The 21655-nt window shown below is 53.0% G+C and overlaps 2 protein-coding genes across 7 annotated transcripts in view; one reads left to right on the top strand and one right to left on the bottom strand.

The window, feature by feature from the left end:
• RASSF4 (Ras association domain family member 4) overlaps positions 1-21655 on the top strand; it is a 31086-nt gene that overhangs the window by 7449 nt on the left and 1982 nt on the right. For 2 of the 6 annotated variants that reach the window (XM_047701746.1, XM_047701744.1), the window contains 9 exons: positions 1429-1522; positions 3431-3506; positions 12555-12697; positions 14079-14170; positions 15064-15221; positions 18789-18890; positions 19176-19227; positions 19770-19891; positions 20724-20821. In XM_047701746.1, coding sequence (XP_047557702.1) covers positions 1461-1522; positions 3431-3506; positions 12555-12697; positions 14079-14170; positions 15064-15221; positions 18789-18890; positions 19176-19227; positions 19770-19891; positions 20724-20821 — 905 coding nt within the window. In that variant the 5' untranslated portion in view covers positions 1429-1460. Of the gene's footprint in view, positions 1-1425; positions 1523-3430; positions 3507-12554; positions 12698-14078; positions 14171-15063; positions 15222-18788; positions 18891-19175; positions 19228-19769; positions 19892-20543; positions 20680-20723; positions 20822-21655 lie in introns of those variants that run through there. The other 4 variants (XM_047701742.1, XM_047701743.1, XM_047701748.1 and 1 more) reach the window with 3 other exon arrangements.
• On the bottom strand, positions 8634-10111 carry DEPP1 (DEPP autophagy regulator 1). Its single transcript, XM_047701758.1, has 2 exons — positions 9885-10111; positions 8634-9318 (listed from the first exon to the last, which is right to left on the bottom strand). Exon 2 carries the CDS (start codon positions 9290-9292, stop codon positions 8666-8668), a length of 627 nt encoding a protein of 208 aa, XP_047557714.1. The 5' UTR covers positions 9293-9318; positions 9885-10111; the 3' UTR covers positions 8634-8665.

Raw genomic sequence — 21655 nt, 5'->3', positions numbered from 1 at the left:
ATCAAATGGTCATTCAGGCCTGATGCCATCATTGAAGGTAGGCTTGTCTTGTTTGTGGGTGGTATCAAAGGTGTTCAGCTGGTCAGAGTCAGGGACCAAGGGGAGGGAGCGCTCTGAGGACATGAATCGAACAGCAGTCGAACCTGACCTTGAACCCCCAGGAACATTTTGCACACACACAGAGGTAGGAATGACCTGACTGAGGTTTGTGTGAACAGACGTTGGGGTTTTGTGAAGGGGCCACTCTGTGATGCGAAGGAAAAGCTGTGTAGCTTCTCTGGGCCATTTCCCCATGTGACTTAACCCCTCAGAGTCCTAGTAGAAACTTGAGAGAAGAGAAAGTGAGAGACAGGGCCAAGGTTGGGGGGAGACAGAGAGAGAGAGAGAGAGAGAAGCTGTGGCTCACTGCCCAACACACAGCATGCCTTGAGAAGAGAGTTCTTGGCCAGAATAAGTCGGAGAGGGAGAATAGTTGAAATCTGCAGAAGATGGCAACAAGCTAGAGAAAGTACTAGTGGATTTTGCCGGGAGGGTTTGAGATGCTCCACAAAGCTTCCTAGGCTGTGAAGACACAGTTTCATATGTGAATCAACTAGCAATCCTATAGGCAGAGATCACCCCATTGCATAGATGAGGAAAAGAAGGCTGGAGGGTTTAAGTCACTGTGTGAGATTAACACAGAGAAGGGCTTAAGAGACCAAAATCTAGGATCTAAATGCTTGTGTTCAAATAGTGACTTTGCCACTGATCCACTAGGAATCTCGAGCAAAGTACTCAACTTCTGTCTCTGTCTTCTCATCCTTAGAATGGGAATAGGATAGTACTTACCTTGTACTGTTGTTGGAAGGAGTAAATAAGATAATTCATAGAAAAGGCTCAACACAGCCTCCTGGATGTGGTGACCACAGTACCGACTAACCCGTCACTAGGAGAGCCGGCCCAGGTGTGCTCACTCTAAAGGCAGGGAGGGGCCGCCAGCCTGGGCTCAGTGGGAATGGAGAAGAAAGGCCCAGGGTACTTTGGGGGTTTGGAGGAGCAATGGAGTCAGAAACCACCCTTCAGGAAGTCCTGGCTGAGGGAGGAGAGCTTGTGGTCTGAAACAATGATGAGACTGATCCAGATCCCTAGGGACTGTGGAGAGATTCTGGGAGGGGGGCTGGTACTGGGTGCCAGCTAGCTCAGCAGCTCTGACCTTGCCCCCTACCTGCCAGGGGAACTTGGCTGCCCCAGGTGGGTGTGGGGCCCCATTAAGTCCTCTGAGCCTGATCCTTCAGCTGTGGCTGCGCTGTGCCAAGGAGTGGAGGGAGGAAGAGTACAGGCAGGTTGGTTGGGAGGTGAGGCTGAAGCCACAGGCCAGCACACCAGGGTTCTGGACACTGCACTGGCCGGCACTTCTCCACTCTCACCTGTCCTTCCTCTTCCCAGCAGGTAACTCCCGAGACTGCAAACAAGAGGGGAAGATGAAGGAAGACTGCCCACCCAGTTCTCACGTCCCCATCAGTGACAGCAAGTCCATCCTGAAGTAAGCCTTTGCATACAGGGAGGGGATCTTCTTGTGGCCACTTCCTGCCACAGACAGACTTTGGGTGGAGGGATTCTGGGCAATTTCACAGATATGATGATGTGCCTGCCCCAGGGACAGCGATGGGGGCACTTCTTTTCAAAGCCTGTCTCCTTGGAGATTAAGGATCTCTTTGGGGTGTGGGTTTAACCCCTGCCCGCTCAGGCCTACAAAGGCAGGAAAGCGTGACAATGTCTGCCATGATTCTGCACAGATGGCATTTTATTGATTCAAAAGCTAGAACAATGCTAACGTTCTTATTGTGTTAAACAGTGCAGGGGGGGGAGAAAAAAAACTCAAAATAGGTTTGGAGTTTTTACTGAAAAAAGTGTACTGTTATTGATTTTTAGCTCTGCTTATTTTTTATTCTATTTACCATCTGTCTTAACATAAAAAAAAAGATTTAGGATAGTTTTTCAAATTTATTTCTGAGCTAAAGAAAAGTATATATTTTTATGTTATCTTGCTTTTTGAATACTGAGTCCAAATCTTTTCTAAATTTGGGCAGCTCCTGTCTGCCACGTTGAAGACAAGCCAGGCTCCTAGCTTTCACTGACCTCCTTCCTGGGTCCTCTTCTTAGAGACTGGAGAAAACAGACGGCCTGCCGTGCACTGTGCTGCCCACACCATCATTTTCCTTGTTTAAATTTTATAGTGAGAATAATATTAAATATAACTTTGGGAAAAGTCATAATCATAACCACAACATGATTAATTTCATGTATATGTGTCCTAACAAGTTTATGTCCAGCACTTACACAGTTACAGGCACAGCGAACGTGCAACATTAATCTTGCTGTGTTAAGGGCGTCTCATTCATTGAATCACAAGTGCCTCACTTCCCTTGTCAGTTGCCATCACCCCCACATTGGGCAGCACCCCAGAGCACCAAGGGCAGGTGCTGCTCATCCACACCCTGGCGACCCCCATGTCAGCCAAGGCACTGCCTGAAGGCCTTCTAGAGTGGGACTTCCCCGGTACGGGAGCCACGAGCCGAGGTGGCCAACAAGCACTTGACTTACAGCGGGAGAGGAATAGTGAATATAAAAGAAAGCTAACAAACACTCATTACAGAATAAAATAATGAGCCAGATTTCAGTAATAATTTTTATATTAATTCTACGTGGACATGATAATATTTTAGATATCTTGTGCCATTAAAGAAGATGCATTATGAAAACTAATCTCCCCTGTTTTGTTTGCCTTTGCAATGTGACGACTAGAAGATTTAAAATTGCATGTGTGGCTCACATTTCTTATGTATAGGACCGCACACCCCTGCAGAGCGCTGCTGGGGTGCAGGGATGGTCTTTTCTCTGCCACGGCCTCCCTTTATTCTGGGGAGAAGGCGTTTTGGGCGGAGTGGCCTCCCTCAGACCTTCAGCATCTTTCCTCACAGCTGTCAGCCTCATCTCTTGATCGTACCTCCAGAAAGGTAGGACGAGGAAGAGGCAGACACCCCTTATGGTGCCTGCACAGTGGCTGCACAAGGCCCTTACAGGAAGTAATATGGGGAGAAAGAGCAAGAGGCTTTAAAATGCTAATAACCCAATCTATGGGAATTTATTGAGGAAGTGACTCAAATAAAGTATAGGGAGATTGTTGGGAACTCTGATCTGTGATGGCGAAAGTGTGTACACACAATTTGCACAATTATGTGGGCCATCTGTGAGTTTCTCTTCACCCTCCTCCCACCCCTACAACTTCCACAGGGGTTGACATGTGAAAGCTCTGGAAGACTGAAAGGCGTGTGTCTGATGGTGGAGTCTATTCTCTAAACTGATTGTGTGTGGCTGGCAAGACGTCTGTCATTACTGTCCAAAGCCCTGCCACACCCCAGGGTTATTAAGTGTGTCTTTACCTTTTCAGGTCGGAGCTCTTAAGCTTGCTAAAAACTTACAACTGCTACCATGAGGGCAGAAGCTTTCAGCTGAGACACCGAGAGGTAAGGCCTGTTTCTCTTCTTTATTCATAGGCCACCATCTAGAAGCAGATGCTAACATTCTAGAGCATCTGTCCTGGTTTGCTGAAGATAGTCCTGGTTTATACCTGTTACTCCAGGGCCATCATTAAGACCATTCGCTTCACTCTCAGAGGTGCCCCAGTTTGGATAATGAACTATGAGGTCGCCCATCTGCTGAGTTGGAGACCAGGTTACCAGCAGCCAGGGTGTCTCCTTGGAAGTCCTGTAAGGGGTGCTGAGGGTCAGTGCACTCCCTCCCCACACACACCTGGCAAGTGTTCAGAATACTTGCCTGCGGGTCTTCCTCTTCCACCCAGGACTTTTGCCTGGGTGAACCGCCAGGACATTGGAGTTTGAAATCTTTGAGATTGCACAGCCCAGTCCCTTCTCGGCCCATCTCACGGGCACAAATAAGGAACTCAACGCGGGGCTCTGGTTTGCCCAAGGTCACAGTGCAATGGAGAAGTGAAAGCATTCTCTGTGTTTGCCAATCAGAATAACCATCAGAGGAAAAGCCTGAAATGGAGGAGAGCTCCCCAGAGGATGCTGCTCACGGGGTCAGGCAGGTGGGAATGGGAGAGGCAGTGCAGGCTGGGGAAGTGGAGGGTGCGGGAGAGCACATCCCAGCTGCAGACGCTGCTGTGCAGGGACGTGGGCTCCAGACAGCTAGGCTCTTTCTAATTTTTCCAAAGAAGTGAGATATCTGAAATTTCATGTGGAATTTCCTAAACCTCGAAACACCATGTGGGTTAAACAAAACACTTGGCGGGCACAGTGCAGCCTGGGCCAGGCTATTGTCATACACAAGGCTCAGGAGCCTGGGTGGGAGGGAAGCTGCTGGCTTGTGGTCCAGGCAGCACCAGGCTGCTGGGATGATCTGGAACAGCATATGCCTCACCCTCCACCTCCCCAAGGCCTGCTCAGCCTGCACAGGGCCTTGTTCCCTGTCCCCTCGTGCCTTCCCCTTCTTTGGGTAGAGCGGCTTTCTGACACCTGTCTCCCAGCCCACCCCACAGCCCGGCTCCTCACTGTTGCTGGCCAGGCTCCCATGCCACCGTCCTGCCATCTCTGGTTTTGCTGTTTCTTCTCTCACCCAAGTGCCCTGCTGGTTTCGCGTCCCTGGGCCAGGCACAGCACACCACCCCAGCATAGGTGCTGGGTGATGAATGTGCAGGCCCAGGCCCAGGCCCAGGCCCAGGCAAGCTGAGGTAGGCCCTGAGATCCAGTGCGCTGAGCAGTTTTGATCTACACTAAGTGAGAACTGGACCTACCCCAGCAGTGGTGCTGGGGTCTTCCAGCTGGGCCCTGTTCCTCAGCCCTGGGCCATCAGGTGATTAATCTAAGACTTGGCAGCTCTCTTAACCTGTGGTTGGTGCACCAGCAGCCTCAAGGTCACCTGGGAACGCCCTCCTGCCCCCAGGCCTGCTGAATCAGAAACTCTTCCTGTTCCCATCTGTGTTTTAACAAGCCCTCCAGGGGATTGGGATGAAGGCCAAGTTTGAGAACAGCTACTCTAAGAGCTTGACTCTGGCCCTTGGGATTCCCCAAGACAATCCCTTCTGTAGGAACAGTCACGTGGGGAGGAGGAGTGGGAAGCCCCAAAGCTATGCCTGTGTTTGTGTGTGATGGGAGAGTCCATGTGGAAAAGTGAGAGACCACAAAAAGGGGAAGAGGTGTTCTCCACAGCCCCCTGTGGTAAGAAGTTAACACCCCACAGATGGGGATTTTCCTGTTCCTAACCTAAAGAAGGTATGAGGATCTGACTTAATCACCCTAGAGCCAGAAAGTACCTTTCAGGAACCTTCCAAAGCCTTAACAGCCAAGCGGCAGCAGCCTGAGGGAGTATGCATCTTGGTGGGGGTGGGGGGTGACCGCCAGCGCAAAGGCACCCTAGGCCTGGCAGCCCAGAGTTCTGATGCTGAAACGCGTGACTGATTGCTGGACACCAAGTGCCTCCTTGACCCACCCGCCACCCTGTGTTCAGGCCTCTGCGATTTCTCAGATGCAGACCCGGGACCTCCTGGGCCTCAGGGACTCACAGCTCAGGCACCTGGGCCGGCCTCTCCTCAGGCACTGCAGGCCCTGAGGGCAGACAGGGACCAGGCACTTTGTCCCTCTGTTATTTATTGTAATACAAGAGCCGTGTGACCTGGGAATGGCCATTTCCCAAAGAGACTGAGGCTTTCAGAGTTGGAAGTGTCCCCCGCAAGGTAACCCTGCCGAAAGATGCCAGCAGAACTCCAAGGCCTGAGCACTGAAATTTGTAAGACAGCGACCCCACTGCCAGCATTAAGCTTTGGCAGGCCTCAGAGACGCAGGGAGGGGTTTGTTACCTTCAGTCACCAAGCAAAAGTGCCTCCCAGCTGCGGAGGGGCTCTGCACCAGCTGGGCCCTCACAGAGCCATGTGGGGCTCCAGAGGAGACCCCGCTCCCTGCTGTCACTAGGCCTCCCCCTGAGAGACAGTGGCCTGGCTGTTCCAGTTTGGGGACACCTCTTCTTCCACAGTCTCTTCCGGGATCCATAGAAGTGTGTCAGGGATTCATAGAAGTGTGTCGGGGAGCAGGGGCCACGCCCTGGGGCCAGCGTATGCCTGAGAATTCTCCCCCAGATTCCAAAGGGCAAGGGATTCCTGGAACTAGCTTCCTCTGTCCAAGGAGGCCCAGGCACTAGCCTCCTCTATCATAAATTTTGCCTTTGGGATACTTTTGCTTATATTACAAAGGAGATCAGGAGCAACCTGGAGCAATTTGTGCCTTTTGAAGATAGCAAAGCATTTTAACCAGGCTGTTTGATTGCTCGAGAGAAAAATGGACCACCCAGAAATACCAGTGCGTAAATATATATATCACTGCGATGAAAAATAGGACCCTCCTGTTGGGCACCTCCACGCAGTGGACTAGGGGAGCCGGCCTCTCGTGGTCCCCCTGGTGGCCGAGAGCATACATCACACCCAGTCCTCATCCTCTCTCCCAGGCTCTTGAGCTGAGTGAGAAAAGGAAGGAGAGTCCTTTTACTCACTGAGGGTCTCTGCCGCTCCCAGGATGGAGAAAGTCAGGATCCCCTTCCCTCTTATAACGATCCCCCTTCTTTTAACGCCTGAAGGCAGGGATGATGGGCTGTTGACAGACCACTGGCATCCAGGTGAGTACTCCGCAGTCAATGGACGTGCTCCCTTGAGAGCTCCCAAGTGCTTCCCAGATTGCCCCCCTGGTTGGGGCACTGTGTCCCTTCCCAACTCCAGGAGCCAGTGAGCAGGAGACTGCTTTATAGGGCCCCCATCACAGGGACTTTCTGCTAGGCTGTTCTGTCCCGTGCAAAGCTTGGAATAATGCCAAAAGTCCCTTCCCCTGGCCCTTTATTCAATTATTTTTGTTTTGGCCCTTCATGAGGGTGCCATTAGCTTCTTTCACATCAGGGGATATGAGCAGAGGAGCCCAGAGCCCTGTCTGACCTCCCAAATGCAGCCATGTGGGTTTTGAGCTTGGGGGCAACTGGCCAACCTCATCTTAGTTGCTTCCTTCTGACCTGGTTTCCCACAGCTTCGCAGAGGGGGCTACAGTGAGGCGAGCCCAGCACACATGGTCACAAGGCCAGCATCTCCTCCCAGGTCAGCCCTCCCCGATGCCTTCTAAGGGTGTTCTGGCTAAAGGCTGCCCTGCACTTATTTGCCAGCAAACGTTAGGGATGGGCAGGTCTGAGCAGGCTAGACACACAGCAGCTTGTGGTGGACTCAGGCATTCCTCTGTGGGGTTTCCATGTTATCTCTGAGGGCACACGCCCCATTCTGCAACCCTTGCAGCCTATGAAGGTAGGGGTGGTGTCCCCATTTTACAGATAAGCAGACTGTATTCTGAAACTTTTAAATGTCTGGTTTACATTCTGCATTCCCACAGAACACACATAAAAGTACAAAGCAATTTTAAAATAAAAGAAGGAAAGGAAGAATAAAATAGTTTGATACTCCTCAGAGCAAGGAGATGGAGGAAACTGAAGCAGGCTGTGAGCTGGGCTGTGGCCACAGTTCTGTCCTCTTCCTCTCCCTCTCCCCTCTGTCCCTTCTGCCCAGATCAGGGTCAGCCAGCTCTGACCTGGCCCAAGGGAACAGGGTAATGGGTCCTCAGCCTGATCCTTTTGAGTTCTCTGATGCCTCCTCACCTGCCTCTCTGAGGAAGACCGTCCCCCCTTTCCCTTATTCCTCACCTTAATCTCCTTCCTTGCCAGATGCCTCCAGGTACTGGGGTTGGAAGACCTAGGCCTGGCCCAGACCTTGGGACCTGTGGAGTGAGGCCTTGGCCACTGGGCTTGCCTTGGCCTGCACTTTGTCCAATGGTTGAGAAGCCCCCCGGGTGGAGGGAGGGATGGGGATGGTGAGGACAGGACCGCCTGGTCCCATGGTTTGACATCCTGCCAGCTGTGCTGGTACTGGCTGTCTTGGGCATCAAGATGTGGGCAAAATTCAGCATGGGCGAAACTCTCCCAATGACACAACAGGACTTGTAAGCTGGAGCCACGGAGATACCCCAGGTGCCCTGGTGACAGGTTCCCCCCAAACTCAGCAGGTACATTTGGGGAAACCATTATGTTTCCTCTTGGGCTGCATGGAGCACAGACTCTGAGGGTGGGGGCCAGGACGCTGACCTGGGAGGGTGCAGATCCTCGCTCGGAAATCCCTGTGTGGCCGAGAGCTTTGCTTCTCACCCGCCACTGACCTCCCGTCCCTGCCTGTGAAGCAACCACACAGACGTGTGTAGAAGCCTGTGTGCAGGCTTTATGCACCCATAATGCATGTGGCTCTTATCCCATCTACTCACCAGAGCAATCTAGAAAGCAGGTCCCTTTAATTACCCCCATTTTACACATGAGAAAAATCAACGAACAGAAATGTTAAGTAACTTGCCCAAGATGCTCAGCCAGCAAGGAACAGTGCGAGCAGGACCAGTAACACCACATGAGCCCAGATGAGGCTGTTCTCACTCTTCAGAGGAGGGGGTTTCTCTATAAAATGCTCAGGCAGGCAGCCCCTGCAGAAAGGTGTTTCCCTCTCGGGGACCTGCCAGAGACGGTGCCCACCTCAGGGGAGGGGGGCAGGGAGGTGACAAAGACCAGCGTGCTCTGTACAGAAGACTTTATTGGGGAGGGGTTAGAGTTCATGGATCACTGGGAGGTGCAAATAGAGAGTTCTGAGGGTGCTGCTGGGGCGGGGGGTGGGGGGGGAGGCCGTGTCCATACAGAGTTGCCTGGAAGCCCAGAAACCCTGGGGCGAGTCCCTTGAGGGTCTTGCCAGAGAGTGCCCCTGCACCCTGACATCCCAGGGTCTCCCTCTGGGGGTCCCTCGTGCCTTGCCACAGTCCATCTGTTTGTGTGGATCCCAGGAGTCAGCAGAGGAGCCAGTCCTCCTTGGCTGTTCCCTCCTACTTGACTTTTTTTCCTGGGACTCCCCGAAGAGCCAGTCCAGGGGGTCAGCAGTGCCGTCCCCGGGCAGTGCCGGCTGCTGACCACTGAAGCGGGTAGTAATGTCCTGTAGGGACTCAGGAGGAGGGCTCTTCTTGAAGGCGCGGGCTGGCCGGGGGGTTCTACCAGGTTGGGACCTGCCTGTGGCCACATCCAGCACTGAAGTGGGCTGAGCCAGCTGACAGATAGACTTCACGTAGTCATCCAGGCTGGGGGAGGCCGGGGGCTCCTGCCCGGGCCCCCCAGGCAGCATCTCCTCCAGCGTCTCCTGGATCGTGGGCAGGGGGGCCACGGGAAGCAGGAGCCGGGACCTCATGGCCGTCGGCGATGCGGAACAGCGACCTGTTGATCGACAGAGGACCGGGGGTGAGGGGTCTGCCATCTGTCACCCCTGCTGGTCCCCTCTCTCAGCAGAGGCTGCCCGGGTGATTCACAGGCCAAGAGTGGAGTGATGTCTACATACCCAAACCCGGGCTCGGACTCCTGAACTCTTCCTTCCCATTAACACTGAAAGCCACGTGCTCAGGAATCCATCTTTACTATTGTTGAACCCATACAAATCAGAACGCAGTCTAACGGACTGGAGTCAGAGGGAACCTGGGTAAAACCGGCCTCTGCCACTTCCTCACCTGGGTGGGGACCTCTCTAAAGTCACCTCTCCAAGCGTCCCCTGACCCATCCATAAAACAGGGTTACAAATCCCCACTGGAAAGGGTGTTGTAAGAAACGCATGGGATGACAGTTCCCGGGAAATCCTTCTGCCTATGCGAAGCCCTCTGTGGCTATTATCACTGCCTCGACTGCACGCCCTGGTCTCTGTCCCGAGGTCAGGCCCTGTTCACCCCGCCCTCAAAGAGAAACAAAACCTTCTTGTTGTGTCTCTAATCAGAGGGAAGCCGCTCTCTTACCTGGAGTCGAGAGAACTTGGAGCTCACAGGGCTGCTGGATAAGCAAGGACAGTCCTTGGGAAGACCCAGGAAGCTCGAGTGGAGGGCTGGGGGCCCGGCCGTCAGAGCCCCGTGTCCAGCGTGGAATGGCCAGGAGATGGGTGGTGGGGACGACAGGCCACTGTCCGGCGTGCAAGCGTCCCCGAGCTATCTGGTGAACCCGGAGGCCTGGCGGTTGCTTTTATACTTCCTTACCAGCCACCAGTTACTGTCACGAGGGCCAAAAATAGCAGCACACAGGAAGGCTCTCAGAGGGAAAACAGCTTGGCGGGCGGGGTTTGGCCCAGCTACCAGCCTGGAGCTGTGGGAGGCTCCATGGATGTTTACTCCGCAGGCAGGGGAGGGGTGGCACCGCTCCAGCCACCTCAGGCCGGGGGAGAGGTAGGGGGCTACAGTGAGGGGGGGACCAGAATATGAGGGCCCAGAATGACTTCCTGACTTACGAAAATGGGAGGCTGTGGGACTTGAATAGTCCTGCTTCTGCCTGTTTGGCGAGGGCTGCCCAGGAGCCTGGAGCTCCTTCTGCTCTGCCCCCAGTTTCCCCTGATTTGAACAGAGACAGCTGCAGCCTGACGGGGCCTCCCCTCCATTCTGATGGGGCCAAGCAGAAGGACAGTGGGAACAGTGGTCCGGGGGGCAGCTTGGGGACACACACTCTGTCCGTGCAGGGACACGGGGCCCGAGTCACATCAGGCCAGCAGACACCAACATAGCTGATCCCTGACCTTGAAGACAGCAGCTCTACTTCCGCTCCTGGCTCCCAGCTCCCAGCTCCAGAGCAACTCCTCCTGCCTCCTTCGTTGCAAAGTCTCCAGAGCCGTCCCATGGCATGTTTGAAGGTCCAGCCCAGCGTATCCAGCCCCACTGCCGCTGGCCCAGCAGTGCTGTCTTCTCCTGCCCCTTGGAGTTCTAAATGATCTCCTGACTCTCAGGCCCAGGACCAAGACTGCTGGATCTCCTTCACACATGGGGTCCGACATGGGACCAGCAGGCAGTGGGGCTCTGTGAATGAACTTGCTGAGCTGTGTTGGGGGAGGGGGTGTGTTGACCTCTGACAGAGGCATCTGAGGCCAAGACAGAAAACAAAGAACGGAAACCCACTTTGCTTACTGCCCCCTTTAACTCCAGCAAATCAACCCAGTCTTTTCTTCTTAGGGAGCGTTAGTTACCTGTCTGCGACTGTGTTAACATCAAAGGTTATCAAAAAGTCCTCTGCTTTTATTGTTATTTTCTATTTTAGCAAACAGTGCAAGGTCATTCCAAAAAGCAATGTGTATTTTTGATAACCTTGAAGAGAGTGGAACTATTTTCTCTGTGGATAACAGGGTGCTTTAAGCGGTTACTAACTTACCATGAAATTGACCCTGCAGGACACCTCTGTAAGCCCTTCTGGGGAAAAGAAGGCATTTCCACAGGTCTCTTATTCTCACAAGGCTTTCCATGCCTATACCGAGAAAGAAAGAATTTGTGACTTTAAAGTAGTGTTTAAGATAGCAGTGGGAGTATAACAACCAGCGCTCAAAAAAAAAAAAAAGATAACAATGTTTAACGTTCATTGTGAAATGGCTAGTATCAAAGCAGCTCAGGAGCAGGTAGCTGGGGGAATCACAGCTCTGGGGGAAGGGGGGCTGAGAAGATATTAGGAAGATGCCCTGAAGTCAGCCTGGCCAGACACACACGTGGGGGAGTTTGGCTGGGCGCAGAGAGCCTAGAGGTGGTCACTCGTGGATAGGAGCATGAAAGAGGTCAGAAACAGAATCAAAGACCTGAGGGTTGGGAGGGGAAACTGGCTGAGGATGCCTCTGGAGGGTTCTGTCAATTAGGACCTCGGGGCTCAGCAGGAGGGCAGTAGCTGTGCCATCTGCAGACCTTGGGAAATCAGGCTAGCTGGGGACAGAGAATGGGAGCTGTTGTAGCTATTCTGAGTGTTCATGCCAGTAGTGGAACGTGGAGGCCAGCAATGGGCAGGTGGTACGAAAAGTAAGACTGGCCGTCAGGAGAGAAGGCAGCTCAGAAATCGGGGTGGGCCCGGCCCACTCGAGTGGTCCCTGGGGCAGTTGGGAGCAGCGTGGGCAGAAGCGCGAGACTGAGACACAGCTCCGAGGAGCAGCCACCCCTGCTCTGGTGGGCATGGAATCCAGGGCCTGCAGCACATTCTCGGTAGGACCTGGTGACCATCGGGCCCCTTCCCCAGGTGCGCTGGGGGAGGGGGAGGGGAAGGCACCCCTACACGGCACCAGGGTCAACGTGGCCATGCTTCTCTGGAACGTGTTTCCTCCACCCGTGTGGACGTGCTTGCTGGATAGCAGCTGGGTTCCTGTGGGACGCCTGACTCAGCTGCTCCGTCCCAGGCCATGCCCCTGACCAGGCGTGAACAGAGCAGTGGAAGGGCACGCCTCAGGCTTCCTCTGGTCAGCCCATAGCCTCACGCCCTGGAGCACATAGAAGCCTGTGTGCCTTCCCCCAGGGGAGGATGGGATCCCAAGGAGGAGAGCTGTGTTTGTGGCAAGAAGGTTCAGGGGAGCCCACGGGGGAGGGCTTGGGCCTTTAGGGGGCTCAGGGAGGGTGAGCAGTGACCCCTGCGGAGGGCTGCTCTGGGGAAAGAGACTAACCTGTGTGGACTTCCGACAGGAAGAAGGTGCTCTGATCATCGAGGGGCTTCTCAACATTGCCTGGGGCCTGAGGCGGCCTATCCGGCTCCAGATACAGGATGACAGGGAGCGCGTGCACCTCTCCTCAGCCTCTTGGACACCCGGACAGCCCAGCTGCCCCCTGTGAGTGTTCAGATGGTGGAGGCAGGGCCGGGTGTCCTCCTTGACACCGGTTCAACCCAAGCGTACCGTTTGGGCTGTCTGTGGGGTGGTGTCCTCTGTCTCAGGGCAAAGCCCTGCTCCCGAATGGGGCACAGGAGAGCACAAGCCAGCCTTATCCTTGTCACCGTGTGATTGCCTGAGCCTGCGGCCTCACCTGCCAATAGTGGTCTTTCTAGATGATGACCAAACCATTTCGCTCTTGGAGAATTTTCCAGACTCCCATCGCCTCCAGCTGTGTTTCCTCATACATTCACAGGAGCTGCCTTATCTGCAAGGAGAGGAGCTATGCGTGGGCAGGGGCTTCCAACATCCTGGGCAAAACAAACACTTCTTAGCATCTCCTGTTCTACCTTAAAAATTCACACAAATTTAACCTCTTATGGCTCTACTTTCATTTTAGTATCAGAATTTGTTTTTATAAATTTATTAGAGCTTAATATCAGGTTTATTTTAACATCAGCAATATGTTTCAATCATGATGAAACTGTTTCCTACCTTACCACTTAATGAACATCTGCACCCTCTCTCTGCCCCCTCCCCAATAAAGGGCAGTTAGTTGCTGAGTTTTGCTCGCCTCTGCATGTAATGAATCCTTCCAAGAGGCAAAAATTCAAAACCATTTCCCTTTCAGAAATTCAAGCGAAGTTGCTGTTCTGAGGGCACTTAGCACCTTGACACCCCATACAGACTTAGAGTATAATGTCTGGATGGGCTTCGTAGAAAGGCGACAAGTATGACTCGTGAGTCCCACCCCCCAGGGTAAAAGCAGCCATGGGAACAGACAGGAGGACCCTCAGAGGCCTCTCTGCCTGGGTTCTGCTCTTTGCCTGCCCCTCCCCGGCTCCCTCATGCTGTGAGGAAGTAGCTGTTAGGCTACTTCTCATCACACACATCCCCTTCTCCAGCCAGGCACCAGCTTCCCTGGCTTGGACTCTGCCCAGCCCAGAGGCCCAGAGGTTGGCCCCTCAAGCTTCCCCCGCCTGACTCTCCTTCAGGCCTGAGGGAAGCCCGGAGAGCCCACTCAACACTTGGCCGCAGACACCATCTCCCTCAGCCGGGTGCCCAGGAGTCCATGGGCACACAGCTAGTTCCTGTGTCTGTGCAGCGGGGACAAGGCCACTCAGGTCTGCAGGACACACTCCCTCTCCTTCCAGCAGACACCGTGGCAAGTCTTTGCTTTTCTTTTACTATTTTACATTAACTTGGTGTGAGGTAGAGCCTTACCTCGGCCGGCCCTGCTTCTGCCTGTGTCCCGTCCACAGAGGCAGGAAGCCTCTTCTCTGTGACTTGAGCTGCTTTTCTCTTTCAGCAGCTCTCTGAGCACCTTGACTGTTTTTTTCAGAAAGGAGCCACTTCTTCAGGATGGCAGGATCCCTGCCCAGGAGCCGAGTGCTCAGACTGCACACGGGGCCCAGAGTTCCAAAGATAGCTCAGGTAAGTGGGGCCTCGAGCTACCTGTGAGCCCCTCTTGCTCACTAGGGTAGAAGAGGAGGGTCTTGGCTCATCACCATCATCTCTGAAGGACAGCTTTGTGTTGGGGCGCCTGGCCGGCTCAGCGGGTTAAAGTGTCCAATGCTTGATGTTGGCTTCGGTCGTGATCTCAGGGCTGTGAGCCTGAGCCCCGAGTTGGGCTCCTCTCTGGGCGTGGAGCTGGCTAGGGATTCTTTGTCCCTCTCCCTTCTCACCCCCAACCCTTAAAAAAAAAAAAAAAAAAAAAAAAGGAAAAAGAAAAAAGGAAGACCAGCTGCCAGAAGGAGCACAGAAAGGCTTTATCTTGCCAAATCCTTGCTAATACCTCCTCACTTGCTAAATAACTACCTCAGTCCAAGGCCTTCTCCTCACCTCTTCACTTACAGAAAAGGAAACAGAGGCTGGCAGAGGTGACTGTGACGTAATTTGCCCAAGTCCCCTGTTTTTTAGAGAGGAGAGAACAGCAGCAGCAGGCAGGGCCTCTGAGACACGTCACCCTCACCCTCTGGAATCCAGGCTGCTCATCGGTCCTCTTTGTGTCCTCCCCTCACACTCAGTGGGGGCTCAGAGGATGGTGTGGTGCTGCCCAAGACCTGCCCTGGGCGCCCAGAGATGGAGGCCCAGGCCATGGCGACACAGGTGATCCTATCTGGGGGTCCCCTTTCCTGTCTACAAGGTGGGCATCCCCCAAGCACTGTCACGGAAACAGCAGTGATGTTACCCTCCGCTGCAGCATGGCGTCACCACAGAGCTCCAGGGAACCAAGCCCCACTTGCCTCGGGACCGCTACAGCTCTACAGTTCTTGAGCCCCTATGCTCCACCCCGGACTGACCTTCTCACCGGTTCCTCACTACAGAGCCCCTGGAGGAGGACGAGGAGACCCCCCAGCTGATGCGGACCAAGAGTGACGCAGCCTGCGTGATCCAGAGGAGGCCCCGGGCCCGTGCGCCTGGCGAGGCCCAGAGGATCCGGCGACATCGCTTCTCCATCAACGGGCACTTTTACAACCACAAGGTGATGTTCCTGCCCAACCTCTCCCCTGGGCCATGAAGCTGAGGCCACAGGGAGGCGGCCCCAGGCACTGCTGGGCCTTTGGAAGGCCAGGCCCCACCAGAGTCTTGTCAGAGGTTCCCCCCTTGCCGTGGCCCTGTGTGCTGGTGTGGTCACAGCTGCATCCTCACCAATAAATGGGCTCAGGAGGAGAAATAGCTTGCCCAAAATGACATCAAAATAACAGTCAAAAGAAAGAGAGAGAGAGAGAGAAGGAAGGAAGGAAGGAAGAATGAACGAACACATTCCAGCTGGTCACCCTAAAGCCTGTTGGGGGCTTTTGTATTTTGTTTTTACTTTTGTTTTTGTTTTTGTTTTTGCTTTTACCACATACTTACTGTCAATCCACTTTCCCAAGTTGTGTGGATTTTTGGAAAGTAATGCCAAGTTTATGTCTAACTAGACAGTTTTCTCTGAGATTTCTACCCAAGCTCGATTGAGAGTTTCACGGGAACGTGATGTGCTACTGGCCTTCTCCCTGGGTCAAGTAAGCTCTAGATTGAGGTGTGCCCAGGGGCACGTGTTTCTGGGCCCCAGAGAACCCACACTGCTCCTGGTTCCCAGCACTTAGCCTTTTGTCCAAGCATGTATTGTACTGACCTGAGGAAAAGATCTCCTTCCCCAGATGACATCAGTCCCTAAACAAACCCAACTGTAAAAGGAGAAGTTGATTGTTTCTATAAATGGCATGAGTGGCAGTCTGGGTGAGGCCCTGGAGGGAGTGTCCTGTAACTGGGCCACATCCTGCAGCGCTGGGAAATGGAAGCAGAGGTTTCCAGCTGAAGCAGCTGCCTGTCTTGATAGGCAATGACTCACGGGAGGGGGAGGGTGCTGGCAAAGGCAGCTCCCAGGGTCAAACCTGAAGAACAGTTACCCAGGTTAGGTCTGCTAGGAGCCATTCAAGTGCTCTGGGGGCACCCTGGACTTTGGGGTGAAGGATCCAACAAGGCAAGCAGAAGGGACTCTGCCTTACTAAGAGGACCACCCCTACCCCCACTCTGGTCTGGGTTTGCAATGTGTGTTCATGGGTGACACTCACTACGTTATCTTTGCTAAGTGCAGGGAAACCCAGGACTATTTGAGAGTAGGTTCCCGAAAGGGTGCAGGGTTGAAATGAAGCAGAGATTAAGAATGATTTAGATTAGCCAAAGGACCCACAATCTGACCTAGATATTCCTTAAATCTTGTTCCGAACGGGTTTAGTCTATAAAGTGTTCAGTAAGTATACTAGCTCGGTATGGGCAGTTTTGAGGAATTATTAAAAAATTTTAAAAGAATATTTGCATGAGGTTAGCCTCTTCATAGTTCTAGGATCCTAAAAAAGAAAGCTTTTGATCCACAACTCTAGGTAACAAATAGTGGGGTTTATCTCCAGCACATTCACCCCCTCCTCTAAGGGAATCATTCCTCTCTAAGATCATTCAACCTTTTGTAGTCATTGCAAAAGTCCCAGAGACATGGCGATGTTTGAAGACTCTGTAGCCTTTGAAATGAACAGAAATGAACAATGAGGGCTTTTGTCACATTCTTTCATGTCCGTAGGAGCCATGATAGCAAGAAGGGCTCCTCAGCCAGCTCGACACTCAACACGCTAGCCTGTACTCCAGTCTGGGTGGCTCTTTCTCCCAGTAACAGATTTATTTACAGAAGGTGGGTTAGTTCTTCCAGGCAAACTAGTATCTCAGGTGTGTTGGACAGCTGGTTCCCATCTCTGGGCTGGGTAAGGGGCTCCTTCTCTCTCTTCCTTGCAATCTATTCGGAATCAGTGTCCTGGGAAATCAGGTAACAGTGTGTACTTGAATCACAGGCAACAAGTAAAAAATAATTACCTAGAATTAACTTCCTGAGGTTGTTATTCTGGATTTTATTTCTTAGAATTGCACACTGTTACCTCAGTCAATCATTTTCCAAAAGTATTCTGATTCACAGTAGTGTTGGCATGATTTCCAGACTCAGTAAAACTTGGTACCTGTCCCATTGCTTTGTCCTGGGCTGTTAGATTCAAATGTGTTCTATCAGAGAGAAACCATTGTGGTTAGAGATGGCAAAGTAGCTGGGACCTTTGTTTCTACTTGGAGCTGGTCAGTATCATCTTGAGAAAAGGCTCCAGGCAGAAGAAACACTAATAATGTCTTGTTGACAAGACCTTTCTTCTTGAAATAGCCTGACTCCTCTATTCCATATTTCTTGGAGACTGAAAGCCTAGTCTGGCTTTCTATGTAACACAGAGTCACCCTGCATGTCAGCTATGGAGGAAGCAGGTCTGGGTTTGAGTCTGACTCTGGAACTTGTGGACACTGAACAAGTCATTCTTACCCCTGAGCCCTAGTTACATCCCAGGGAAAGCAGAGCTAGGACCATAGAGGAGGAATGTATAAATTTGAATTTGTTTTTGGAAACTGAGGAAGAGCTCACCTCGGGGAAGTGAGATTCACAGGGAAGCCCCAGTGCCACAGGGGTAAATCATGGGGTTTCCAATGGCTCTGCCCTTTCTAGATGGATGACCATGACTAAGCGACTTGACCTCTCCAAGACTCTGTATCCTTTCTTAAAAGGAGTAATGACAGGTACTTCAAAAAGCTGTTGTAAGGATTAAATCAAAGGTTTTAGGTGAAATGCTTGGCAGGTCTATAACTTGGCTCGTGCTCCCTGAGGACTTATTAAGCCTCAGACGGTGCCCTGGTTGCCTGTATATATGGCATCTCACACGGAAAGGCAAGGTACCTGCAGGACTATAATGGTCCCCCAAACCATGAAGAGCTTGTGTGGCTGGACCACAAGGCACGAGGGAGAGAATCATCGTATCACGTGTGTGAACAGTGAGAGGAGGAAGCAAGGGTATTGTTTAGGCTATGGGATGCCTTCAGATACTTCTAACTAGAACTATGCCACAAGACAGTGCTTCTCAAATCACACTGTACGGAGAGTATCACCGGGTTTCCTCAAAATGCAGATTCTGGTTCAGGAGTCTGGGGCTGGGAGCCAAGACTCTGCTAATGCAGCTGGTTCAGAACATACTTGGGGTTGCAAGGTTTTTAAAAGGTTGTTCCTTGGGGTAGCAGCATGGAGAAGGGGTGGAAAGTGCTGAGATTGAAAGGGGAGAGGTGGGATGCTGATGCAGTGTGAACTGAGAACCTCTACTGCTGGGAGAATGGGGAGGAGTGGATAGATTCCAGAACTTTTGGTCTTAGAATCAACAGACACTTGGCAATATGAGCCAAAGAAAGAGTGATAAGGAGACTGGGAAGTACTTCCATGGGACTGGCTGCTAGGGTCAAAGAGCTGGCCCTCATGGCTTTGGAGGCATCCCTCTCATAGGCCTCTGTGAGACGGGGGTTGCTACGGCTTCCCCAAGTGCACCAGATGTGGGCACAGCTGTGTGTGGATCTGTGCTGGACAGGCACAGGTGCTTCCAGAGCCCAGGCTCACCTGTGGCCTCGGACCATTTGGCTGACAGTGTGCCTAGACCCTGTGTGATGTCAGCTCTGTGTCCCTCTGGCCCTGCCCTGAATGGCCCACCTCCCTCTGCAGACCTCAGTGTTTACTCCTGCCTATGGGTCGGTGACCAACGTGAGGGTCAACAGCACCATGACAACCGTGCATGTGCTCACCCTGCTGCTGAACAAGTTCCGAGTAAGTTTGGCCATCAGCAAGTCTGGCCTTGCCCTGGGAGGCTGGTGGCTTGCTGTCTTGTTGGGGGAGCTAGCAAAGGCTGGGGAAGCTGCCTGTGGTTCCTGGGTAGAAGGTCTAGCAACATTTCCTTTGCTGACACGGCATCTCTGGGATCTTAAGCAGAGAGAGAGGGGAGGATCCTTGGGGACTTCTGCATGTGGCGCTGGGGGTCTGGTTCCTGCCAGGGATCCCTTCCTGTCTCGTCTCAGAAAGCCCTGGTCTGACTTCCTGTTCTTGCCTACACAGGTGGAAAATGGTCCCAGTGAGTTTGCGCTCTACATTGTTCATGAGTCTGGGGGTAAGTGTCTGCCTGTGCTTCCAGATCATAAACAGCAAAGTCTCTGTCCATGTGGCAAGCTCACTGACCATGCTCCTCCTCTCACGGCCACTGTGAATGCTCTGCCAGCCCTAAACCCAGGCACACTTTCTGCCCCTTACAGAATCCTGCCAAAAACACAAGAAGCCACTGTCTTTGATCTTATTCAGTTGGGAGGGGTTGGGGTACACATCAGGGACTGTGAGCTGGAACTGAAACCCCTCGCCCCCTGAGAACAGTTGCAGCATGCACATGGCCCTCTGGTCAGGGTTCTGCTCCATGGTAACTGAGCAGCCTGGCCTCCCTGCGTCCATGCTCCCCTCTCTTCTACTCCCTGGGTTCCTGTTCTGACCTGTCTTTGCTGAATGCCACAATCACACAACATTCAGGGCAACCTTCTCTTCAAGGTCTGGAAAAAGTTCCCAGCCCCTTGGACCTCCATTTTTCTACCACATTCCCACCCCAGAACAAAGAGGGGCAATCCTAATGCCCCATGAATTTTATAAATGACCTTCTTTTTTTAGAGAGAACAAAATTAAAAGACTGTGAGTATCCACTGATTTCCAGAATCCTGCATGGGCCATGTGAGAAGATCGCCAGGATATTCCTGATGGAAGCCGACCTGGGCGAGGAAGTTCCCCACGATGTGAGTCGGGGCTGAGGTTCAGGGAGACCTGTTCCTGAGGGAGGGGCTGCATGACAGCATGGGGGACTCCCAAGGGCTCTGAAGATGCACTTGACCAGAGCCCTCTGCAGTGACATCTCACCCAGCTGTCCCAAAGGGCCCCAAGCCCAGCACAGTGATGGCTCCAGCCCTCTCTCCTCCTGTCAGTGCCCACCAACTCCATCCGCTGGCTTAGGGGAAAAAGGAAGTTGAGTCCTCAAAAACCATTGCCTGAGCTTTCCCCCTCAGGCAGGAAGAAACTTTTCCTTTGTTAGAGTGTGTTTAGTTGTCATTACACTAAAGACTCACAGGGGCTCCTTATTCGGGGCCTACAAGTACCCGGGGCCTGTGGAAGGGAGACAGGTGCCTAAGGCCCATTGCAGCCTGCGTCCTGGTCTAGGAGAGACCATTCTGCAGAGCCCCCTTGCACAGAAAAGGCCTATAGGGTTTGGGCCAAGGTGAAGGTCAGTGACCCTGTATCCCTTGGACCACTCACAGACTAGCGCAGCTTTGTTCCACAGTTAGAAATGGGAGAGTTCCCAGTGCTCCGCTCCCCCGCCCTGGAGAACCCCCAGTGTGGTTCTACTTTCTGTTGAATACTTTTCCTAATATCCAGCTTCATCTTTCCTCCCAGGGAGAATAGGCTGTGCAGTGAGCGTGGGCCTCTCTGTTCTCCGTCCTTGTACAGACTGAGAGCTGGGGTGAGTGGGCTAGAAGACAGGGCTAAATCAGCAGCTGTGGAGACCCTGAGGAAAAGAAGACACATTTTTGGCTTCTAATTTAAAGCACATTAAAATGTTCTTGGATTTTCTAGGTCGCTCAGTACATTAAATTTGAAATGCCGGTGCTGGACAGTTTTGTTGAAAAATTAAAAGAAGAGGAGGAAAGAGAAATAATCAAACTGACCATGAAGTAAGCAGCACATAAAGAGCCCGTCGTGGGTCAAGTGTGCAGGGCAGAGCCCCCAGGCTGGGGCTGGGCGAGCTCTCCCCTCCAGGGCATGGCGCTGGCCCGAATCAGGGAGGCCTGCCCACCCTGGCTGCCCGGCACCGCCTGCTGGCCCCCTGCTCTGTAGTGAGGGCAAGCTGGGGTGATAGCCTGCGGAAAGGGCAGGAGGCAGGCCAAACCGCCCCTCTGGCTTCAGCACCTCGCCAGCTCCGGAGGGGCGCCGCTGTTGAAACAGCTCGGGAGAGTCAGGCAGGAGCAGGGGTGGGCGCCGGACCAGGGTCATGAGCTCTACAGGAGACACAGCCCTGGAGGAGTGACCGAGGAGAGGGCCTGCTCGGGGCACATTCCGTCCAGGTCTGGGCCTTTCCCGCTAGTGGGAATTCTGAGCCTGCCAAAGAACGGTGACTGCTGGAACCTTCTGTACCAGCTGGTGTTTTCAGGTGCAGGGGACCTGTTCAATGGAAAGGTGAGCAGGTGTCACCTGCGGGCTCCTGGGGAAGCTACATCAAGGCCTGGCTGCGTGAGGCTAGACAAATAGCACTTGCCAATGATTGGTCTATTCCTCTGTAGAGCGAAAGATGGGCTGGGGATGGGGGAACATGTGGGCCACTCAGCCGGGGCCAGGTTTGGGGTCCTCCTTAGGAAGGGAAGGAGGCAGTCTGCTCATGGTGAGAGGACCTGCAGTTGGGAGACTGGTTTGGATTCCGGTGTCTGGCTGAATGAGTTTTGGAATGCCACAGCCCTTCCCCAACCCCCTACCCCAGCCTTCCATCTGTGTAGTGAGGCCCCTTTCAGGAG

This window comes from Lutra lutra, chromosome 14 (assembly GCF_902655055.1).
Source record: "Lutra lutra chromosome 14, mLutLut1.2, whole genome shotgun sequence".
Classification (NCBI taxonomy): domain Eukaryota; kingdom Metazoa; phylum Chordata; class Mammalia; order Carnivora; family Mustelidae; genus Lutra; species Lutra lutra.
This window is presented reverse-complemented; position numbering and strand designations above follow the sequence as displayed.